The 24754-nt window shown below is 44.6% G+C and overlaps 1 protein-coding gene across 1 annotated transcript in view; it reads left to right on the top strand.

Annotated features, from left to right (window-relative positions):
• The window catches only part of LOC149359840 (uncharacterized), an 89300-nt gene that overhangs the window by 4220 nt on the left and 60326 nt on the right, over positions 1-24754 (top strand). The window contains exons 5-15 of the mRNA XM_089571945.1: positions 415-500; positions 3849-3910; positions 6259-6397; positions 11159-11239; positions 11972-12072; positions 12902-12968; positions 13064-13112; positions 15075-15201; positions 15615-15686; positions 18510-18574; positions 20105-20209. Coding sequence (XP_089428071.1) covers positions 415-500; positions 3849-3910; positions 6259-6397; positions 11159-11239; positions 11972-12072; positions 12902-12968; positions 13064-13112; positions 15075-15201; positions 15615-15686; positions 18510-18574; positions 20105-20209 — 954 coding nt within the window. The remainder of the gene's footprint in view (positions 1-414; positions 501-3848; positions 3911-6258; positions 6398-11158; positions 11240-11971; positions 12073-12901; positions 12969-13063; positions 13113-15074; positions 15202-15614; positions 15687-18509; positions 18575-20104; positions 20210-24754) is intronic.

Below are 24754 nucleotides of genomic sequence, written 5' to 3'. Positions count from 1 at the left end.
AGAGCAGGCAACCATGGAGTACAAACTTCCGCGACGTGCTCTGGCTGGCTGTTTTGATTGGTTGCGCCAGGTGCCGTCATTGGGAGAGCGAAATAGGAGTGGGAAGCCCCGCCAAAATCGAGTTGAGGGCAGCGTTTTGTTTGCTTGTATTTTGAAATTTCTTCACTGAATAACTCCCATTCTTGTGCATCGATTCCTGTAATTCTTTTTAAGTCAGCATCTGTGTGACATAAACAACCCACCTGAAGTATAGCCGGTATCCCCCCAAGCAGTGTTTCGCAGCCCCTTTAATAAGGTCTTGTACTTTTCTCTATTAGTAGTGCACGTGCTGTTTACCAATTATTGCTCGCATTTTTTGTGTACTCAAGGAATAAATGGCTTTCACCTAATTTAGCCTGAAATCTCCGTTTACAGTTCTGTGTGATGAGTGTGGTACCCGTGCAGCCACCTGCCGATGCGATACCTGTCCTACCAATTTCTGCAAGCAGTGCTTTGATCAGGTGAGGGCGCCATTTTAGTCTTCCCCACTTCTGCTTGCCTCTGCAAGTGTGGTTTCAGGGCGGTCTGCATTACTGTGAGCCGGAACTCGCTCACGGTCGCTCGCAAGTATTGTTTTGTTCCCCTTTGTCCAGTAGGGGATATTGTTCTGCAAGTGCGCTTTCCCACAGAACTATATTTCCAAAAGCAAGATGGCCGACTTCTCGGTAAAAAACTGCTTGGGCTACAGCATAGAGTTTCTTACTATTACCTAGAGGGAAAGCTGGCAGCCCGTCTATGGGAGTTTGCATGGCGACCCCTCGAGACCACTTCAGCCACCATGGGCGCTCAAAGCATCATGGGGCGGTGAGCTACTTGTTGCGGAACTGCAACTTTTGGCCAACAAATAATAGAAAAATAAAGCTGTTTGATAACTACAAACGTCCTAACATTCAATATCTTGTCGAATGATTGCAACAAACGAGCAGAAAAGCATTTAAGTGCAAAGTTTGCCCAAAATAAGAGATGACTAGCTTTCCTATTGGCCAAGTGATGAACACTAAAAAAACTAATATTGCGTAATTAACAGGCGCACTTTTAAAAGTAAATATGTTTTCAAAAAAATATTGTTGCTTAGATACTTTAAGAGGTTTTTTAATGGCATTTCGGAAAAGTGAAACCTTTTATTGGCGTTGTGTGTCATCGCGTTTTCACTACTATGGCTTTTGCACACTGCATTCGCGCAAAAGTCGTCTGCGCACACACGAAGAGCGTTTTTGGAATGAAACATCTTAGTAATGACACTCCGTGTTCCTGAAAAACTACGACTGTTCCGCAACAAGTAGCTCACCGCCCCATGATGCTGTGAGCGTCCATGGTGGCTGAAGTGCAGCGCCGCCAGCTTTCCCTCTAGGTAATAGTAAGAAACTCTATGGGCTACAGGACAGGCTCTATGGGTGTGGATATTGTAAGAAACGTATTTTGGAAGAATCAAAGAAAAGTCCTTTATGCTTTGTTTCTGCTGGAAACGCATGGTCAGCTGTCTTGTCTTGGACAACATTGTTATACGGGAAAGTGCACTTGCGGAGTTTTGAATATCCCATATCGCATTCCCGCCCATCCACTCTCAGTCAAAGGGGCTTACACTCTTAAGGGCTTCTTCTTATGTTTGATGTGCATGTGAGAAATTCTATGCTTAGAAATTCCATGCTTAGAAATTCAAGTGCCATAGAAGTGTATTGCTGGAGGTGTGGCAGCTTAAAGGTGCACTGAAGAGGAATCTGAACTTGTCTTTTTGCCACGGGAACTCGATCCACACGTTCCTAGCATTCTTAGAAACAGTGACTTATTGCCTGTGTGGCCGATTTCCCCAATTAAAACGAATTAACGTCCGGCTCCTGCCTTTTTTTTTTAATTCTGCCTCGTACGGTGGGCGGAGTCGACCAACGCGTGGAGCGCCTTTCACCCAGTCCCTTGGAGGCTTTGCTTTCGCTTTTTCTTTTTTAGGTTTCCATGAATAAATAGTTTCATTCGCAGGTAATATAGCCGCAAAATAAGCCCGAAGAAATAAAAATAAGCGCGGACTATTTGCTACTGCGGACTACTACGTATTACTCCGCCGATGGCAGAGCGGCAAGCCGCCACGGGACTGGGTGAAAGGCGCTCCACGCGTTGGTCGACTCTGCCCACCGTACGAGGGAGAATTAAAAAAAAAAGGCGGGAGCCGGACGTTAATTCGATTTAATTGGGGAAATCGGCCACACAGGGCAGTGAATCGCAGTTTCTAAGAAAGCTCGGAACGTGTAGATTGAGTTCCCGCGGCAAAAAGACAAGTTCAGAATCCTCTTCAGTGCACCTTTAATGTGCGTTCCAGAGTTAGTATCCCAACATGTCTGCAGCGCAGGTGTGGTGCCGTTTTGCATGCTTTATTGTCATTTGGTGTTAGCATAGGGTTGGGTAACGCTCAGGCCTAATGCAAGCCTGTGCGTCATTTGTGTGCGCATCATAATCTCCCTGATTACCATGACATTACGTGATTTCTACGGGCACTGGCTTCTCCCTTGCATTCCAGATAAGACATTTATCAGTGTACTGCCTCATACTGTTAGATAACAAACATTGCTTTACCCAAGTGCATTTAATACCCCTGTCACACTAGCAAATTTAATGTCATTCGAATTGAATGACATTAGCACCTAATGTCATTAAACGACTGCTACACGGGAACATGTAATGTCATTAGGTTCGAATGACATTCGCCATCGAATGAGTTAGGGGAACTCATTCGCATTCGATCTCGAACCGAATGCGTACTCTGGACACCAGATACGCAGCAGGAACAAGCGACGGGAAAAATATATTGTGCACACTGCCAAACTTAGAAAGTGCATTTATTTAGTTCTGCTAAAAAAAGTTAATGTTTGTGTGAATCTGTTCACACTAGAGGCTGCCATGGATAGCTGTTACTCTCGGTCTCAGCAGCCTACCGCAGCGGCCGAGCGTGAAGCAGCGTCTTTCCCGCGACCGTCGGTCATTTTGGGATGCGTGATTCTTGTTGGTTGGCGTGCCATGTTCGTTAAGCTCGAAGGTACTTAAAGACGTAACTGAGCAGTTCACCTTTAGGAAGCCATTTCCAAGCTCCGCGCGTGTCCGCGCGCCGCCATGTCAGCCATTTTGTTTGTTTACATTTATCGAATTTGTGGTTGACTTTGTACTTGGCTTGGCTTTTGATGGCTAAAGTGGTGCAGAATGGCCGCAAATAATATTTTAAGCTTATAATACGGCACACAAATGTTCTCACCCACTTTTGAAACACTGCACAACAATTTCAAACATATTTTATGCACGCTGATGTCGTTCAGTTCGACTATTTTTTTTCACTGATCGTCGATGCCATCATTTTCGAATGACATTATTTTTTTCCGTGTAGCACCGAAAGAGACCGAATGACATTCGATGCATCGAATGCCATTAGGTTCGAATGACATTAAATTTGCTAGTGTGACAGGGGTATTACTTGCACTTTTTGCACTTTCATGTCTGCAAGTACATACCGAGACTGCAAGCCCCTAGTGTCATGCTGAAAACTGAGCTTGTGACAGAAAGATTTTGTGTGGTTGCTTCAGAAAGTATCAGTCTCCTGCATGGTTAGTCTTTAATGGCTGGCCATTAAGTTGAATTTTAAAGGACTTGTGCCCATAAAAATCCCATTTTAATTCCGCCTCTCGCTTTGAATGGTTTTGTATTAAGTTAGCATTGTGTTTTCTTAGTCCTTTGTTGATCTTGCATGAACTTCTAGTCTTCATTCATTCTACATTCAAGTTTTGTTGCTTTACTTCGAAAAAAATATAGTGTCTCCTTTCTTCTTTCAGCTGCACAGACTGGGAAAAACAATGAGGAAGCATCAGCCGAGAAGTCTAAATGCAGTGTCTGCGTGAGTGAGGTTTCTTACTTTGGGTAAAGAAATTCTGGGGCTGTGATGTTTCGGGAAGGAATTCATTGGAGCCACTTAGCATGGAACTTCTAGCCAACCCTGCAGCTTTAGATGCGCTTTAGTGATGCACATCTAGTGTAAGCATAGAGTGCCTGTTTGTCTATTCTCTCCTGCCTTTGTGTGTTTTTGTTCTTTTTTTTTTGCACTATGTTAAACCAGCTCGGCCAGCTTTCCATTATTCTTCCATTTCCATTATTCTTAGCGTAGAGTGTACTGTTCACTGACACAAATTTTATATTACCAACGGTTAACACTTGTGGTTAGGCTAGTTGGCATTTATTTCTGAAATTCATGGTTACTAGCAGGAGATAAGTTGTGACATAAACATGCCAGACTAATGTGTTAGTTTCTCTAGGTTTGTGTTGCATCTATCATGTGTCCTGTGTCCGTCACATCCATTTCCTTTCTTGCATTAGTAACCATTAGTGTTGAAAAGATTTTGCATGAGCGATGGAAAACACCCATTAGTTTTTGAGGGTTTTTATATGAGCGTCCGCTCATAAAAAAATACTGGAAGATATCGGTAATGGCTGCACAGCCACCATAGCCCTTCATAAATTCAGCATTAAAATTTCAATAAGGAAGGATGTCTCGCAGGGAGACACAATCTTGCCATTGCTATTCACCGCTTGTTTACAGGAGGTATTCCGGGGCCTGAAATGGGAACAGTTGGGGATAAGAGTTAATCGAGAATACCTCAGTAATCTGCGATTCGCTGATGACATTGCCGTGCTAAGTCGCTGAGGGGATGTATTGTGATGCATGACCAATAACTTGGACAGGCAGAGCAGAATAGGTCTAAGAGTTAATATGCAGAAGACCAAAGTAATGTTCAACAGTCTTGGAAGGGAACAGCAGTTTACGATTGGTAGCGAGGTGCTGGTAGCGGTAAGGGAATACAGTAGTGTCTTACTGGTACTCACCCATGGGGCAAAAACATGCAGACTAACGAAAAGGGTTCAGTTTAAGGACAACACAGCGTGCTACGGAAAGAAAAATGATAGGATAATGATAGGAAGAGGGCAGAATGGGTCAGGGAACAAATGCGGGTTAATGACATCCTGTTCAAAACCAAGAAGAAATGGGCTTGAGCAAGGCATGTAATGCGAAGGCAAGATAACTGATGGTTGTTGAAGGTAACTCACTGGATATCAGGACAAGGCAAGCGTAGCAGAGAGCGGCGGAAAGTTAGGTGGGTGGATGAGATTAAGAAGTATGCAGGGATGGGGTGGCCGCAGCTGGCAAAGGACAGGGTTACCGTATTTTCCGGTGTATAAGACGCGCCTTTTTTTCAAAAATCTTGCTGGTGCGTCCTATACAAGGGTGCGTCTTATACGCGAATTTTTCATTTTTTTTGCGTGTTAATAAATTACTCAGGTTCATGTTCAAGCTTTTTTCACCGAGAAAATATCACTACTAATAACGCGGTTGTAACACGGTTAATACTTGAATACTGAGACTGCCGTGCGCAACATTTTTAGGTGAACTTTATCATGAAACGGGGATGACGACTTTCGGGATCAGAAACACATGGCCGTTTCGGAGGCCCCATGCAAAAGTAATTGTCAAGACAAGCCGGCGTTCTTTTTTGGTCACCCTTTGCAACTTTGTTTGCTCCGTATACATTGAGCGAAGAGAATGTTTCAGCTGCGTTGCCTCCAGAAATGGGCGAACTTTCTGATAGCGCATTCGAAGATGAAGTCTTCAAAGGTTTTAAGTAAAAAAAAAAAAATGTTGTTATGGACATAAGGAAAGTTTATTCGTTTTTCTTTCTTTTTTTGCTAAAACGTGGGCGGGTATGGCGCGAGTACTGCCTTTTTCGATCACTCTCACAGGTACGGTGCATTTCGTGATGGTCACGCAAGCGTGTTTAATTAAGCTTCAATAGCCTATCTGGGGTGCGTCTTATACATAGGTGCATCTTATATACCAAATTTTTCAATGACGGCCTGCATATATGGGGGGTGCGTCCTATACAAGGGTACGTGTTATACACCGGAAAATACGGTAATTGGAGAGACATGGGAGGGGTCTTTGCCCTACAATGGGCGTAGTCAGGCTGATGATGATTATGATATGAGCAGCGTAAAACAGTCCTGAATGGAGGAATCAGGTGAAGTTGGGTGTTGCCCGAAAGTGGGGAGCTCTGTACAAAAGGCTCCGAAATGCTATACAGTGGCTGTGTGCTCAATAAACAAATTATCCTGACTTGGTCAGGATTCATGCAACCCAGCCGAATCTGTCAGGGCACGCATTTGATGCAGTGTGTGCTTGCCGTGCTCTTGCAGGAATGTTGAGGCGGCAGTGTGCAAAGAGCACGACCGGCTGCTGGAGTTCTTCTGCAAGACTGACAGCCAGGTGATCTGCACTTTCTGTGCTGTTGTGGGGGACCACAAGCAGCACGAGGTGGTGCCCGTGCTTGAGCGAGTGAGTCGCCATTCCTTGCCTTCAACTTTTATGTAAATTTTTGCTTGAGTGCTGTTTCAAAGAGACACTGAGGGCATATTGCGGTGGGGCCTGTATATATATATATACCAGGTGTCCCAAAAATGACTGATGGATTTTGAAAATCAATAAAAAATAGACGGAATGAGATAGAATTGTATTGTTTGCGGCCTTACGCTTAGGAAATCGGGGAATTTTATCCCTTCAAAATTCAAATTTAGTTTACATTTCCACCAACAGGTGGCACTGCAGGCAATCTGGAACAGGTATAGCTAAAACGGAGCATATTTGAGCTCGTCATTCGCCGTCAAGCTGATAGCGTGTTCTATTGAGATTGCAATTCCGCTGTACCAACTGGTTTCTTCCGTTGAACAGCGGGACAGCAGGTGTTTATTGTGTAGAGTTCCACCGCCTGGAACACAGCTTTGTTGAAACGAGGCGCAGTTTCCAAAGAAAATACCCGCCACCTGTTGGTGGAAATGTAAACTAAATTTGAATTTTGATGGGATAAAATTCCCTGATTTCCTATGCGTAAGGCCTCAAACAATAGAATTCCATCTCATTCCGTCTTTCTTTTATTGATTTTCAAAATCCATCAGTCATTTTTGGGACACCCGTTATATAGGTTACCGCATTCCAAAGGCCAAAGGCTGTTTCACTGAAAACAGTTTTTATAGCTAGAGAATGTCAAACGTTGTCATCAACAAGTATCGCTTGCTGCTGAACAAATATCGGTATAGCTGGAAGGAGCCATATAATTTATCTTTATTTAAAAAAAAATTGGATGGAGTTGTCTTTCGTGTTCCCTTTAAAGAGTGTTTTATTTGTAAATTGCTCCGAGAAAGCGTTCTGCTGACTTAAAGGGGATGCAGGGATCAGTGGTGAATTTTTTTGTTTTTGTTTTGTGTGTAGAGCAATGAAATTTGGCATGCGTAATGGGAAGTCTGCTAATTGCTTATTAAATGCAAAATTTCTCTGAAATATCTTTAGTAGTTTTGACATAAATTTTTATATGCTTTATTGCTGCAGTGGGCGTAGTCAGGCTGATGATTTACTTATTTATTTATTCAATAAACCCCTAAAGGCCCTCAATCGAGGGTATTACATAGGGGGGAGCAATGACACTGATGACGATATTGCTATACCAAACTTGTAGAAAGCCTGGCGTGACAACAAAACATGACAGGAGCCTGCAGTCACTCTTTGTTTTGCCCAAAGTAATGATTGATGCAGTGACATTCTCCAAATATTTTTATAGGTTTGATTTTTTTCTACACACAGTGTTATATCTATGCTTACATAATGCACTCGTTATCGCCATATAAAATTAGTGACAGAGTGAAAAAAAGCAAAGTAGTTCAGAAATATAGGAACGTCACTGCATGAGCAATTTATCAAGGAACAATGGAGGCAAAATTCCAGAGGCCTGTGTACTGTGCGATGTCAGTGCACATTAAAGGGGTTCTGAAACACCATCTGAGCAGAGGGCATCAACTCTCTCAATCACTGCGTTGCGTCGTCAGGAACAATTGATCCATTCGCTACAAGAACAAAAAGCATTGTATTTCTTGGGCTTCGTCTCTGAAGCCCCAACTCCAACGACACTCCCCGGGCGTACGTTCTCAGCGTCGGCGCTCTTGGCGTACGCCAGAACCGGTCTGCGCATGCGCACTGCAGGATACGCTAGCGAACCTGGTGGTGCGCCGATAACTGTCCGTGCTAGTTATCGGCGCCAGCGCCCGCGCGCTGGCACGATTTACAACAATCGGAGGACCGCGGCGCTCTAGGAGACTCTTTTTCTTTTCTTCATAGCTTCGGGTTCCCCGAACCTTTCTTCGCGGTTTAATTTGTCCTTTCAGCGCCCCTCAACCCCTTTTCTTCACGGCTTGGAATTCTTTCGCTCGACTCGAGAAGGGGAGCTAGCCAGCACCAGTGACATGGAGATGCATGCCCCTTTTCGACGCCCATTCCGGCGTACGCCAAGAGCGCTGACGCTGAGCGCGTATGACCAGGAAGTGTCGTTGGAGTTGGGGCTTTAGTTGTGATGAATAGTTTTTCAAAGTAATGAGCAAAGCAATCTACTGGAGAGTTTTTCGTCCGTATAGTGCCCGACCAACTAGCCCCAAACACTGCCTCTTCTAAATCATGGTGTGACTTTGTATAGATGGTCTTACCATGGGCACTGCCATCTTGAGAAGGGGGCGCCATCTAGTGTCTAGGTTGGAAACGCCCGCCATACTGGTATGCGCAATCACATTAGTGGTATACAGACCAAACAGGATGCAGGTGGCACAAATCGGCATCTCGAAGCTTCCGCATTCACTTTTTTTTTGTGTTTGAAAATTACGCACTGACAAAAAGTTTATCTAGCAGCAGTGAGGCCGTTCAATCAAGAAATGGACAGAACATCAGCGGATTATGGCTCTGCAGGCGTTGTCAGTCGTCAGCAGACTCCACAGTACTGACACCTGATATCGGTCAAGAAAATCTGATGAGTTTGGTGTAACCTGCATGGTGCAGAATTGGCATGGGCATTGCACTGATTGCAACAACGGTCGAGGGAGTGATGCAGGGCAACTGTCAAGCTACTTTTCATGATATATGACTGAGTTCAAGAGGTAGTCGTGATATACGACTGAGTTCAAGAGATAGGCTGTGGTAACTAGTTAGGAATATTGTTCAAAAATACCAAAGTTAGTCATTTCTTGACGACTATCTAAGTTTTATGTTAGATACACCTCATTTGTCAAGTAGGCGCAGTGTGCATACACTAAGTTTACAGTTCGAATAGCTACGTCAATGAGTTTGTTTTGTGAATGTTGATACGTATAGGTGACAAGCGACATTTCGTCCCTGCCATCTCTCTACGAATGGACAGTCATACAGCCATGAATAAATTGTCATGCCGAATAACAAAATAGAGATCTAGGCTACAGGCAGAGGTCAGGACTGTGTTCTTTCAATTGTACCAGCGAGAGACAGTATGGGACAGTGAGCTCTATCCCACCGTGCTTTTGTGTGTGAACTGAATACTGTGGCACAGTTTTAAAGTGACGAAAAAGCGCGCTGAAATATTCATAACACGATGCTTTCACTTGCGGAAAACAAAATGAGGTCAGGACACGTGTGCTTAACTCCCCTTTCCTTCCCTTTTTTTTTTGTCATGTTGTCAGTAATTCTTGTGCTGTGTGTCCTGCCAACCCTGATCTATGTAAAAGTTGCCTTAGCACCTAGGTATATCATTGAATGCTGATTTCGAATATGTATCTATATTTCAAATATTTCAGCTGGAAGGAAATACAGTAATCCCTCGTTATAACGAAATCAGCGGGACGGCGAAAAAATTCGTTATAAGCGATAATTCGATATAAGCGACCGCTCGAAAAAAGCTAAAACAGTCGGGATTTAATTGCGCCACAACTGCGAGGAAGCTGGCGGATGACCTTGAGCTGTTGCCTAGCAACCGCTGCAGCTGGTGGACGCCGCGGCACGTCCGCCAGCGCTCGCGAGCGAGTGCGTTAAAACCGGCTGTGGGCAGGCCGGCCCACGTGCCGGCCCGGCTCAAAGGAGCGCGCCCTACGTCATCATGACGCTGCCGCTCTCCGCGCTCACGTTGGCTCCCGCTTCCCGTCGTCGCGTTTGCCGCGGGCGGCCCGTCGTTGACATCTAGCAGGTTGGACGCAAGCGGCGCACTGCGATCGGACGCTGCGGCGCCGTTCGCAACCTCGCGCCACGGTGAATTGCGCTCGCTTTTCGCACATGTGTCCCGCCGTAACAACAAAATTCAGTGACCCTACCACGCATTTAGACCGTTTGTCTAGTCGAATGGCGCGAATGGAGCATGACCGGCCACTTTTCCGCATCAAAGACACCGCGGTTTTCTGGCATCGCAAAGGAAAACTTTATTTTCGTGTGGATTCTGTCACGGGAACACCAGGAATGCGCTTCCGATCGAGATTAATGGTTCGGGCGCGCTGCACCATGGAATTTGGCCCCGCTGAGCAGGGGACACTCGGCACTCTCTTGGTGCCCGTTACTAGGCAGGTCATCGATCGTGGGTTTGGTACTTTTGTGGCCTGTTCTATGCCTGCATGAGTCTAATTCGTCGGCGGTATTAATTTGGCACTGCATGTGCAAAGGGTTGCCGCCACGGCGGCGATGCCTACGCTCGGCGGCGGCGATGCCTCCGCTCGCCACTTCGCTCTAAGCGGGTCAAGCTCTTCGTGCGCTTCGAGTAATGCGGCTTAAAATGCATGCGTTTGGGTCGGGACCGGAAGAAATTTCGAATAAAGCGATATTTCGAGTAAAGCGATTTCGTTATAACGAGGGATTACTGTATATGACAAAATAAAATATCCTAATTAGGTCGTTTTTTACGGGCCTTCATAGTAATTTATGAGTTAAAAAAACAATTTATAAAAATTATCAGACATTTTCAAAGGCTTAAAGCACATCCTAAAGCTAACGAAATTCCCGTGTGCGAACAAATGACTCCACATAGCCACATGCACAAGTTGGTAGCAACAAATATGAACAGGGTGCGTATTGTTGCGGGAAAAAATTGTTCGAGGCTGTTTCCTTCCTCGCCACAAAAATGGCATATAGGGCATTCATGCAGGCACATTGTGCAGTTCGAGATGCTTTCTCTGGGAGTGCCAGGTGTTTTTTTATTCAGGAGGGTTTCACTTTTTGATGAAACGTGCGTTTCATTTTGTTTACTTCTTTTTTTTTTCTGCTGTTCAGAACAGAACAGCACTCAAGGAACTGAAACCAGCACTGAATGAAGCTTCAAAGCCTTTTATTGGCCTGAAGCGAACTGCCAAGGTATGTTTGTTTTGTTGAGTTTGAGAATGACCTGGTACAAAAAGCATTATTTGTAGACATCCATTTTGTATTTTATACCCCTGCCACACGGCAAATTTAATGTCATTCCCATCGAGTGACGTTCGTTCAAAATGACCTTATTTTGCTGCCACACGAGAAAATGTAATGTCATTCGATGAAAACGACATTAGGTACCGAATGAGTTTACAGAACTCATTAGCAGCGATCTCCGAGCTGATGTGTTCCCTCGGCACCAGAGGCTTGGTGAGAATATACACCAAAAAACACGATTACAAAAGCGTCACAAGCACGATAATATTTCCGCGTCCGTATGATTGTGCGACCGTTCATTTATGTATATAAAAGTGCCAAATAGAATTGGAAAAAGATAAAACTCACTCTCGCTACCTGCCTTGTGTGGCTAACATTTACAACATGGCGACGCCCAGCCCGTGTGTTCAACCATTCAACCCTGTGTTTTGCACATGATCTAGGCCTTGTTGCTTATGTGCCCTTATATCTAAAAGCTAACAGTATGCCAGCATTTCTGTAAAAAATGTCATGAAGGTGATGTCGGTAGTATTCACATAAGCTGAGAGATATTTACTTTATTAGAATACAATATTTTGTGGTACTTGTAAACTTGTTCCATGCCAGTGTTTTTCGTCTTTTCTTTACTCTTTTTTTTTTGTTCTGTGACCAGTTTAAGATAACTACTCAAATTGTGTGCAGAAACTTGAGGCCGTCTGTAACAGCGCTGAAGGGGATTACATCACGCTGATTGGACAGGTTCAGTCGCAGTTCCAGCACTTGCATTGCCTCCTGCAGCTTCGGTAAGCTTAGGTGGATAGGATTGCATGTTTCTGTACGTTTCTTTTCTGTTCTTTTTTTTTAGCACTCATATTGTCATGAACTCCAGTGGAGCATTTGATTGCTTAAAAAAAAAATCCATTCGATTGTTCTGATGCAGCACCTAGCTTGTATACAAAAGAATTGTGTTTAAGTAGTGTTTCTGGATGGCACAGTTGGGAGTCATCTTTTGTGCAGTGGAATCGTAGGTGACACTAAAGGAACAGGGTTATGTTTTTGCACAAGGTTTACACTTTTGTGTTTACTGTAAGAAAGGCAGTTCAGGTTTGATGCCCCAAAGGCCAGCGCCGATGAAGCTGACTGAGCTCGGTTTTGCGCTCTCGAACGCTAGTCTACTGAGCAACACCGCTCTAACAAAGATTGTGGCCGGCCACATTGATTGTTTGATTCGCCTTTTTAGATTACATATTTTTTACTTCTGCATTTTTACATTTGTTTGTGTCACACATTGAAATTAGTCTTAACTGTTGAAATAGTACTGTGTGTCATTTTTCCCTGTCCTTTGTTGGCACTGCAAAATGTTCGCTTTCATCTGAAAATATGCTAGCAGAATAATTATTTGTATAATTTCTATATACTTTGAACTGAAGGGGGCGGAAGAGTCAGATGGGCAGATGAGGTTAGGAAGTTTGTCGGGGTAAGGGAACGATATTTAGTGCTGTACAGGGTCAGTTGGAGGCCAGTAAGAGTAAGAGGCGTGTTTGTCCTGCAGTGGATGTAGTTAGGCGGATGATTTTAGTAATGGTTAATGTCCTACGAGATGTTGCTTATTTTCTCTGTGCTTTCCCACAGTATGCACCAGTTGTTGACAGACATAAAGAAAATTCACGAAGACCACTTGCAAGGAGTTCAGGATGAGGTAAGGGAAGTCTGGTTTTGTTTGTTTTTGAAATCTGGTGCAAATGTTTACTTCAGTATGTTCTGAACATTCTGCTTGCATTTTTTTTTTTCTAGCTGAAGACCGTGACATCAAAGATTGATGAATTCAAGGCCATGCAGAAAGGTCAGCAGTGTGTCTACATTTTCTAAGCCCAAAGCATTAAATAAGAAAGGAAAGCCTGTGTTGACTTTATTGAATCTTGGTTCGAAACTACAGAAGGTTGAAATTTATCCAGAGCCCTCGGCTATGGCATCTCTCATAGTCCATGTGAAGCTCTTGGCCGTTGAACCTCCCATAACATTTTTAACATTTTTCTTGCCAGTAACATTTGGTTTGCATCTCTTTTCTTTCATGAAAATTTTTGGTCAGTTACGAATCTTGGGGAAATGCCAGTGGTGATGTGTGTCAAGATAAGCTTAGTGCCGCCTTGATGCATCCCTGATATTCATGATATCCCTAATACATCACAATGGATTTACAAATGGGTGTATTTACAATGGTATTTATTTGGCTTTAAGATTTACTCTAGGCACATCTTTCCGTTTTCCTTCTGCAGTTGTGTTTGCATTAATGAGAACAGTACACATAAATAGTCGCTTCTCAATAATTTGAGCACTGAGTAAGAGGACCAAAAATTTGTTCGAATTGCAGCCTTTTTAATACGCCTGGTGTTGATGTTACCAGAGCATCAGTTTGAATTAGCTGGCAGTTTGAACTACGTTACTTAAAACTAATGAGTCTTCTGTACTACTTCATGCCTGTTTGTTAAAGATCTGATGGTATTCAAGGTTTTTAGCTTCTGGTACAGTCAGGCCCACTTATAACAATTTATAACAATATATTGGATATAACAATGGTTAGTCGCGGCACCATCAGCTTTACCGTGTGTTCTATGGTAAAATAAACTGCTTATAGCAATGCTGTCAAGGCACATCATTTGTTATAACATTTAAATCTGGTAATTGAGTGTCAACCATTATAGAAAAAAAACCAAGGAAATGCTACAACCACACCAGCAAAACCATGCTTACAACACAGAAGCGCACGTGTATGGGGCCGACCAGCGGACTGAGCTGGCGCAGCAATGCCACGAAAGCAAAAGAACCCATGACCACGCACTCGGAAATGCTGCCACTGGGCGCGCTGAGGATGCTTGCATGTTGCAATGACACAGGCAGGAGAAACGACGGATGCGTTCCCCTGAGCAGAAGGCTCATGCAGAGAAGAAAGTAGGGAGCCTTGGTGAAGCAGTCCATTATTAACGTTTGCGAGGGTGCGCCACTTGCAGAAAAAAAATGCACAGCCGCGTTTTTCTTTGTTTTTACACCCTGAGCTACGGCTGGCACCGGCAGCGCGTACGTTGTCCCATCTTCCCCTGTTCTTTGCTAACATCCCCATGGTCCCCGCTTCACAAATTTCACGCGTCCCAAGGGTAGGCGCCATCACGTCAGGCAAGCTGCTGCATTGCTGCATTGGCTACGTGCGCCATGCATATCCCCAATCAGTCAGTGCAGTGCGCACGCGCATGCAGCTAGCGCGGTTTTTCTCCTGTCAGCTCTCATCGCACCCTTGGTTCTGCATGCTTCTTGAATTTCCCGTAAGAAACACTTCCAGAAAGCCGGCTTGATTCCTGTGACGTGGAGGTGTGCGAAGCTCCTGCCGGTGAAGTGATGGCGGTGCTTTGGTCATCAGTGAACGATGAACATTTTTCCGGTCCCGTGAGGTTCAAATTAACTAGCTTTTACCGGCATTAGAACAGTCAAACCCCTCCGGGTAATTACTGTCAATAAATGCTCTGAAGTTTGTCATCTTTTCTTTTTTTTCGGCACAACCCTGTTATAACAATTATTGGTTATAACAAGGGTATTTCCATGGCACTTGAATATTGTTATAAGTGGGCTTGACTATAGTTCTTTTTAATGGCTTGTGGCCACTTAAAAGCATGCTTTTTTTACACCATTATTTTGATATTATTTTGAAATTATTTTGATACCATTAGTAGCAGTAAGTGATGATGATGTCAATGACGATGCTGACTTGATGATGGTTGGTTCACCTTGCTTTCTCCCCTTACCCCTTTCTTAGAAGCCAACTCTGCAGTTGCCGCAAACAAACCAGACAACGCCACCCATCTTCTGGACCAGCTGAAGTCATTCGCTGGCTCTCCTTGCTATCTGGTGGATGACATTCAAGACCACAAGCTAGCAATTGAGTGAGGACAAATTTCAATCAGACACAGCCAGTGGGGCTAATGTGAAAAACCTTGTTGACTGTGTCGAGTGCTTGTTAGCCTTGGTGCTTGTTTTGCTGCCCTTGCTGGATGATTTTCCCCGAGTTTTGTGAGGTCCTTTGGAGAAATGTGCAATTGCAAGCCGTACAACTCTGCGCTGATGTGCCTCGTATGACATTGAAAGGTCCCTGAAACACTCTTGCTGGCCCATTTGTGGGTTTATTTTGATTCCCCACAATTCTTTATGGCAGAATTATGTGTGGGAACATTTTATAACAAGTGAGGTTATTGACCCTCCTTAGCCTCCTCCTCTTGTCTCATTTGGGGCCTGCGGATTGTTAATGCTAAGCATGTCAGTGCCTCATAGTTGAACGTGCGTTTTTTACCCTTCCCAGGATCACATATGATTCGTCACTGAAGGAGATGCTGAAAACTTACGGCGAGATGCGGTTTGCAATGCCCAAAAGGTGCGTTGGTGTCTTTCAAAAGGTGTTTTTCTGATTATGTTCATGGAGCATATAATTTTTTGGTTTACTTCGTAGCAAGCTGTACATCACAGTGCTGAAATAACAGAGTGCCTTTAAAGGGGCTCTAAGGGGATGTATAACCAGAAACGAGAAGCTGATCGATTGTCCTTCAGGAACACTGCCAGTGCTTTTGTGTGCGTCAAGGTGATTGGCTGCAAAATATCAGAGTCCCTGATTTCCTCCCCCATTTACACCTCCATAAAATGTGACAATTGTGACTTCATTTATTAAGTTTACAATGCGTATCCCTCTGGTCTCTTTAGCAAATCAGAGAAATAGAGTGAAAGCAAATCAGGCTGTTAGAGTATTTATCAACGCAGGGTGCCACAATGCTGCTCACTGGAAAAAACAGCTTGCCACCTTTCCTGTTATTTGCTGCCGCCTCGAGGTATTGCGGCCTCGTCGTTCAAAAAGACTGCAAATGGCCTTGAAAGCTTGTGTTTGTTTTGTGTTTGGGAAGTTGCTGACTTCAAGCACTTATTTCCCTTTAGCGTCCCTTTTAGGTGACGTGTTGGGACATAGTAAATTTTTTAATTAATCATATCAGGAGTTTGCTTAACGGAAGTGCTCAAAACACATTTTCAATCGTCGCAGAAAGCTGGGCTAGTTGGTGGTTCATGATTTATTAAAATGACTAGAACATAGGACTGGGACAAAGGAATAGAAAACGACAGCATTAGCACTTGCCTTGTCTTTTTCTATCCCTTTGTCCCAGTCCTGTGCACTAGTGTTATTAATTAATGAAAAACGCTTACAAGCATGTAAAAGATGCTGATACAGTTAAACCTGGATGTAATGAACCTCCGTTTAGCGAATTCCTCAACAGAACGAAGTTTTTCAGTTCCCCTTAGCCGCCCCCCTTCAAGCGCGTGTATTTGAGACCTCCATGTAATGAACGCATAGCGGCGGTTGACCTTGATGTAACAAACTTGCTAGGCCGACTGTTTGTTAGCTTGTGCTGAGTTACGAAATTTGGCTGAAAAGTAAAGCACGAACTGACATGAGAGGAGTGTCAACGATCACAACGAGCTACCGCAGTAGAGACAATGCGTCCATCAGCGCATCTCTGTTGCTTTCGCTTTCACTGCCCCGCGGTTGCTTGCGTAGCCCGGGATATATGCGACGTTTTTGTGGTGAGAGCTGCCCTTTGCTACCCATTCGAGCATTTCACCGTGAGCCTGGGAGGCCGATAGTGCGCATGCGCAAAACCACAGAGGAGCAGCAGGTGCGCGGCGCATGACGTCGGAGTTCGCCACTGCAGTCGCGCGAGGAACCGCGCCGGCCCGACTACGCCCGCCGGCGCAGCGCGTGAATGAGCGGCGGAGACTCCTGAGCAAAGTGAAGAACGTCTTCCCAAGCGGAGACGCCAAGGTAGCTCTTGCTACATATATCTTGGCATAGCTGAGCTAAGCCACTTCCATTTTTTTTTTTTTCTCAATGATATTCGCGCGGCAGGAAATGTTGTGGCGGCGCGCCGCCGCGTATCCCTCGATGCAAAAGCAATTGTGATTGACAAGTGGCAAATACCACTGAGCAATTAGGTCTTTGAGAGCAGTGACGCTGACTCTTCTGTTAAAATCATGATAGCGTTCACTTCGAAACCGATGTACTTGCTTTGGCACGTGTGCATAAGTATCTATGAGAATTTGCGTGCTCGAATACATGGCGTCGCATACCTTTGGGTGCCCGCTCAGCCGCAGACACCGCTGGCTGTGGTTGTCTTAGACACATTCGCTTCAGGAAGGAAACGCAGGCAGTTAGATCCAAGATTTGGCCGTGTTCCCTAAAGAAAGAAAGCGTCATTTCATGTCTGATGTAGCGTTTATTTACTCGATAATATTTCCGTGCCAAAATCACTGTGTAGCTTGTCGGCCATGGCGGCCTTGCTGGTGATGGCAGTCAGAGGAAGCCAAACCGGAAGAACGGGCTTTCTGCACTGCTATTGGCTTGCTTCAGCTACTGCTTCCAGTCTCACCGGACGTCACGTGTCAATATCTGGAGGAACCAGATCAGCGCCGGCAGGCGTTTTTCTCAACACCGGCATCGAGTGCGTGCCGCCAGGCGATAATCTCCGACTTACAGCCGTAAAAACGCTCAATGTAATCCGACCTTACGCAAGCCGCGGCAGTCATACTATCAGACATCGAATAATGGGGTTTCCTGTAAACATTTTCAAGGTGATTTCACCTAAATTTATTTCTTATTTTCGTTTCCGTTCTGCATTGCTCTTTTGGGTCTTCTTGCGAAAACTGCATGTAATGAAAACCTGGATTTAACGAAAAGTCCCATACTTTTTTCAACTTCGTTATATTCAACTTTAACTGTATGCGGTAATCACAGTTCACCCAGTTAAAGTAGCGCGTTCGCGCAATAATTTTTTGCCTGGATCCTGTTTTTCTTACGTGCTTGGTTAATATGAGTATTTTTCATGGTCCCAGTGACTTTGATATCTGTATTATAGGTGCACATAAACTGATCAATATATGCACTTAACATATGCACGTATGCAGTACTAGGTGTGTAAATGGAAGGAACCTCCTTAATGGTTGTGCAGGATTTTTATCGGCAGTAATGCACTCCTATCTGTAATTATAACTTTGTGTGTGTGTTTGTGTACAATGCGTAATTTTATTGTTTTTGTGACTGAAAACTGAAAGCCATCATGTAAGGGTGACCAAGTTCACTCTGACCCTGTAACGATGAGCTACACTTAAGTGTTCCTAGTCTCTACAGCTGTTGTAAAGGCTTGTTTTTCCATTGTAGGCTGTCCCTTGTGGCTGAAAAAGACCTGCCTGAAGGGTATGCAGAGGAAGAACTGGATGATACAGGTATTTGTGGCATCCTTTGCTAACAGCATGTGTAGTATGTTGTATGTTTCCCTTGTTTCACTGGTTATACAGTTACAACTTCTTTACCAAGGCATGTTAATTGGGGAAGGACTGGTCGGGTGCTATTTTGGTGCGATTGACTGGCCGTTAGGATGTGAGCTTTTGCGTCGCATTGACATGTTCTGTTTCTGAGAGTTTTCCTTCTATGTTTTTTTTTTCTTTTTGTGATTGGAAGGTTACTGTGAATGTGCTCGCTGAAAGCATTGAATGTGCACATCAGAAAAAATATTGCGCATTTGTCTGCTGCCAGACAGCGGCTTTGTGGCAGTGCCCACCCTTGTGATAGAAGATTAACCAGCCGTGCCACTTTCATCGGGCTGTTGGGCATTGTGTCCTGGCTTCTGTACTACATATGAATACACTGTGTATGGCCTTCTCGGTCGCTCTTTTTCTCTATGCTTTCTTTCTACTCGTTTTTAGAGCAGAGCTCTTAGGCGCCCGTTTCCGGGTTGACGGTGTGCCTTGTCGTCGTTAGCGTAACCAAGCGCGAAGCGCAGTGGAGGATGAAAGATGCTGATAGCGAAGTGAGCATGAAGAGGAGCACGGAAGAGGAGGGTAGGGCGGTTGTGTAAAGATGGGCTCCGCGGCAGCAAGCTGCTAAAAGATGGCGGTGGTGGCAGATCACTGTGCTTGCTGTCCAGGTAGAAACGTGGAGCTGCCTCCGTTTGGCACTGCGTGTTTCGTCTAGGGTCGCCTATGGTTCAAATATAGCAGCAGCTGCACTCAATCGCATTACCAAGAAACGTAATTGTTGGTCAACCTTTTTTGTAGCCCTTTGCAGCCTTTCTGTAGCCTTTTTGTAGCCCTGCCTGTTGCCGTTCAGTGTTCAGCCTGGGCTTAGTAGTTGCAGTGCAGCCGGCTTCTTTCCTTTTACTTTACCCATAATGATTAACAATACCACGACTTCCACCCAATTACTTGCAGATAGTGTCGATTTTGCAGTTTTTACTCTCAAAGAATGTCAGTCACATATTCAGTATTTCTTATGCTTCATCATAATCATCATCATTAGTCTGTGACCACTCACAGACAAGACAGTGGAGCTAACAGTGTTGTCATTGGAAGTTAAGAAAAAAAAATTACCTTAGAGAGGGGGTTTTTGTCACTGTCAGTTTTTATAGAACGAGAAAAGTAAAAAAGGCAGTAGACAGGACACTTGCACCCAAGACTAGCTGAGAATTAAACCAACTTCAACATGTGGCCCAGAGTCTACGGCATGCTTGATGAAACCGTATGGGAATCTGCCCAGTGCCATTTTTCCTGCAACAAGTTATGCCAGAAGCTCAAGGGCCACTTCCATCTTTTCACTTTACTCATGCAGCTGCTTATTACTTTTCTTAGATTAGTTCTTGGCTTGCCCTTGTGAAGACATGTTTAGTTAGCTTTAAATTTAGTTAGCGCATGCTCTTCCTTGTCTCTCTGAGTTCATTGTGTTCAGTTTGTTTCTCTTGTGAATCGTTGTGTTTCTAGATGATGAGTCGGAGTGCTCCAAGCAGTCCGTGGATGAACAGTCAGCGCGGGCATCAAGCGTCTCAGGAGATGAGTTGCCACAGGCTGGACCTGCGGTAGAAACATGTATGTTCATCATCTGCTTGATTGCTCTGTGGCTTATTATATTTTACTGCTGATTAGTGCGCAGAGATTGTTGCTCGTTCGTGCATGCAGGCATAAATGTTTTAGGTAAACCATTGGCTGGTTCATAACGAAGTGTCACACATTCGTGGCATTGGGAGACGGCTTTTGCTTATGACCACTTCACTTAATCAGCTTTGGTTGTAGTGTCGTTCTGTGTTAAGGGGCGGTGAGACTTTAGAAGAGCTAATAATAAAATGTTCTGCAGGAATTGTATAATTAAATTTGCATATTAAAAGTTCGTGCAAAAGCTTCCTAGAAACAGTTGTTACAAAAAGCATTAAATTAAAAAAAATTCTTCTTTCTTTCTCTAAGATGGCTGGTCACACAGCTCAAATTAGGCAAACTTGGGGTCATTCGTTTTGCACTTCTGGAACTAGGCTCATGGGCCTACAGTGAAAAACCGTTGCTTTTATAAATTTATTGTATTTTTCACTGAGTCAGCTTGCTAAGTGTCTGCATTTCTTGTTGAATAAGTACGAAGCAAAATTCCATGAGATGCTTACTGTGGCTCTAATTGTCTTGTTGAGCTAGAGCTACCGTTCACTGAAATGAAGCTAGAGCTCATTGAAATCTCAGTGAGCTACAGCTCGTAGTCCTTAAGAAAAGGTACAAAAACACACAAAAAAGCATGTTTTCAGAAAAACGAGCTGAGAGTCTTTGAAATGCGATTGCGGTAATGAAATATTATTTGGCTGAACTGTTTCTCGCTGTCTGCATCAGTGCAGCCTCTTGCATTATTCCTTCAGTATTTTTGTGCTGCCTTGCTTAATTTGTTAGTTTGGAGTAGCTTATAGTTGTCACGTGTCTGGATGTGTCAGGGTAGATGTATAGCGCAGTTTAGGGGTGACGTGCAACTCCTTGAACTCTATTTTGCTTGCATGTCTATCACTAAAGCATACAGCTGCAGCATCAACAGCTGTGTGAACGGGCTTCATGTTTGCATATGTTGTTCATGGTCATCTCACCTTGCTCAGCTTGCATTCTATGTAGCGGTAAACGCAAGCTAAAATGAGACAGCTAGCATCAAGAAAGCATGCTAGTAGTTCAAGTGAGAAAGCTAAAAAGCCAAAACTGTAGTATTGAATTGTAGAAAGAAACATTAAAAAATTGGCGTGGAAATCGGAGTGGAAATTGGATGCGACTGTCTTGGGCCCTGCCCACTTGATCCATGAAATCCAAGCTCACTTCAAATGAACTGAAGTATGTGGCTGCCGTGATTGATACTAAGGCGTAAAAGCAGAAACATGTAGCACAGGGAGTGGTGACATCATATTTTCACAATATGGCAAAATGCCTGCGATGGAGGCCTCCACAATGTTTGCTCAGGTCATAGAGGCTTTGTACATTTCAGAGAAAGGCATCGACGAGGCACTCTTCAGACTGTTTTTAGGCACAGTTGTCAAAATGGGAAGTGGTCTGTTTGTTGTTAACTTGTGCGTGGCCTTCTGTTGCTGCTTGTTGGCCACAGCGGTGACTGTTTGAGGCCAATTATCATATCCCGGTGTTAAGGCGTACCTTTTTTCACTAAAATTGAACCACGAAGCAGTGTGTGTTAGAACTTGATGTGAAGCTGGAACTACACTAGGAACAGCACCATCACCAGATGCTGGTTAAGCATTTTTGCATTGGAAGTTGGTGAAACCGTTTTGTATTGGCACTTGGCTCAGCATTTTCTCTTTGGGAGATGTCAGGCCCAACTGCTCTTCCATGGCTTTTTGGCGTTTGGCTGCTGATCCCAAGGTCGCGATTTTTTTTTATTGCAGCCATGGTGGCTGGCTGCGTGCTTTGCAGGGTCAGCTTATGTCCGCCTTTTCTATGCCATGCTGTTATCCCGAATTCTGACCAAAACTTCAGCCTTTCTTTTACTGTGAGGAAAAAAAAAAAAAATCTAAGTACTTTTTCTGCATGAACAAACTCGCTCGCACTGCCCTGTGGAATATCAGCTTTCGGCTGAGCATGTGCGTGCAAGTGCAAGAAAATGGAAATTACTGCCAGCGAGCTACGCTCATCCATTTTTACTAGAAACATGCGGATGCGGCAGATTCAGCTCATCCGTGGCACGGAAGGGGTAAGGGTATATCCCAAGGGGCCTGAATTAATCCGGAGCCCTCCACTACGGCGTCCCTCATAACCTACGAGTCACTTCAGGATGCCAAATCCCACTATTCAGTTTTTTTGCTGTGCCTTTTGTGTTTTGCATTGGCTGTATTTGCAAGCACGAAAAATTTGTTGGGCATTAGAATAGGAGGCAGTTTTGACTCAGGTAAATGAAGTAATTGATGCAATTGATCTCTTTTTTTTTTTTTGTAGCAGCAATAGAATTAAACACGTGTAAGATCTTGAATCTACAGTAGTGCAGGATTGTGGACCAACTAGCACCGACACCTTCTTGTGTGCCTCTGCTGTGTCTGCATCCTTTCCGCTGTTTTTTTCCTCTTTTCTTCTGAATGCATACCCACTCGCCCAGCTCTCCACTCCACCATTGTGGTAGTCTGTCTGTTAAATGCTCTATACACCATTTTACGAAGAGCGGGCAGGAGAGGGAGAAATACTCTCAAACACGTGCGCTGCGCGACACCCCACTGTTGCCGTCCTCCCCTGGGCTGATAATCCGGCGCGCGGAGCAACGTCCGCGGCTGCTTAACTACCGGTCAAGCGCGTGTTTGCGTCTGTACAACAAAAACAGCAATGTTGTACGAAACACCAACGTCTCCTAGACATCATTGTTTTATTGTCGGTTGCGGAAATAGTCGACGAAAGTAGAAAAAAACAAACGCCCCCAGTATGTATGCGCACCATGTTATGTGAGGTCTCAGCACGTCTGCGGTGTCCATTTCTTCACCTCTTTTCCGCCGGTCCCGAGTTACATTGGCAGTGGGCGTAGTTGTGGAACAAAAAATACTTGCGCCAACAAAAAGCTTAAACGTTAGCGCACTTTGTGAACAAAATGCAGACAGAAACAAGCCCACTGCCTGTGCCCAATATCGGGCGCGGAACGAAGCGCAGCGCCTGGGTTACCAAACTATAATCTGTGCATAATTTTAAGAGATCAAGTAGTTGGACGGCCTTGGCAGAGTTCTTTTAATTCAACAGTACTCTATGTGAGGACTTCACAAATTTGGCCACAACTTCATGTCGCCGCCCCACATGATCGTCAATATCGGGAGGGTGTGGGGATTGCCACCTGAAAAAAATAAACATGTTGTTAGTGCAAAAATACTAATTTAATTTGCACAGCATGGCATGAATAGAAGCGGCGACACGAACTTCTACCCAACTGCAAAGTGAGGAAAAATGCAGCCATGGCAACGTAAGCTGAAAAAATACACGGCATGCACAGGACGGTAAACTCTGCCACGCATTGTAATAAATTATTCGACTCAAATCGCATCGAATGCACTGTAAAAAAAATCCACACTATGCATAACCGTGCCAGAGATACAAACAAAGCCACTTGAGCAATGCCCCGACCCGATTGAGATTGGAATTCTCAACACAGGTGCGGCGATTCTGCCTGTCAGTAAGTGGTAATATCGTTTCATTAGCGTACCAACCTATTAGATCGTGTAATTGCACATTTTCTAGTATTTGTGCACCAGTGAGTACTGGCGGGAGCGGAGAAGGCGAGAATACGAATTGCTTTCAGTCAAATGGCTTGTATCGCTCGTAGTACGAACAGCCCTACGCAAGCGGCAGGAGGGGCCGAATTTCAATTTCATCGCGCGTATCTCCGCAAACAAACATTCTAATCATCAGAAGTGGATTCGTTTCGGTCATGTACTCGCTGTTTCCAAAATGTTGAGTTTGTAAACGGGGTACTCTGTCGCAAGCTCAGCATCTAAACTGTCACACTCGCCATGTCCAAGCAGGCAGCGAAAGCGTTCATGAAAAACTGCGCTCCACGAAAAACTAGATATTCATTGCTCTCCGCGATCTTGTGTTTCAACACATTTTGCTTTCGGTTTTCTAACATGCAACACCGTGCCGCATTCGCCCTACAGGCAACCGGCGACAAAAAAGCACGCGTGAACTGCGAGCATGGCACTCACCGATGCTGATCGCTCGCTGCGTCGAGGAATGGTCGCCTGCTCCCAGTTGGTTATTGCAGGAGCTAATGGCATAGCACACACGAGGATGGACACGAGGCGAACGCCCACCCAGAATTTCTAGGCTTGGCAGGAATAAAACGGGAGAATGACACTTTCAGAGATCGCACGCTGCTTCGTCTGCAGCCCACCGGCTGCAAATTATCAGTCCAAGATGGCGGCGGCGGTAGGCGGCGCTCGAGTAAAACAAACATGGCGGCGCCTAGGTATCGAAACTAAAATCATGTATAGGGGATATTCAAAATTCCGCAAGTGCGCTTTCCCGCATAACAATGTTGCCCCTAACAAGATGGCCGACTTCGCTATAAAGGAACTACATGGGCTTCAGGACAGGCGCTAAAGGTGTGGATAGAATGTAAGAAACGTATTTTGGAAGATT

Source organism: Amblyomma mixtum, chromosome 2 (assembly GCF_055824585.1).
Source record: "Amblyomma mixtum isolate Tamu chromosome 2, ASM5582458v1, whole genome shotgun sequence".
Taxonomy (NCBI): Eukaryota; Metazoa; Arthropoda; class Arachnida; order Ixodida; family Ixodidae; genus Amblyomma; species Amblyomma mixtum.
This window is presented reverse-complemented; position numbering and strand designations above follow the sequence as displayed.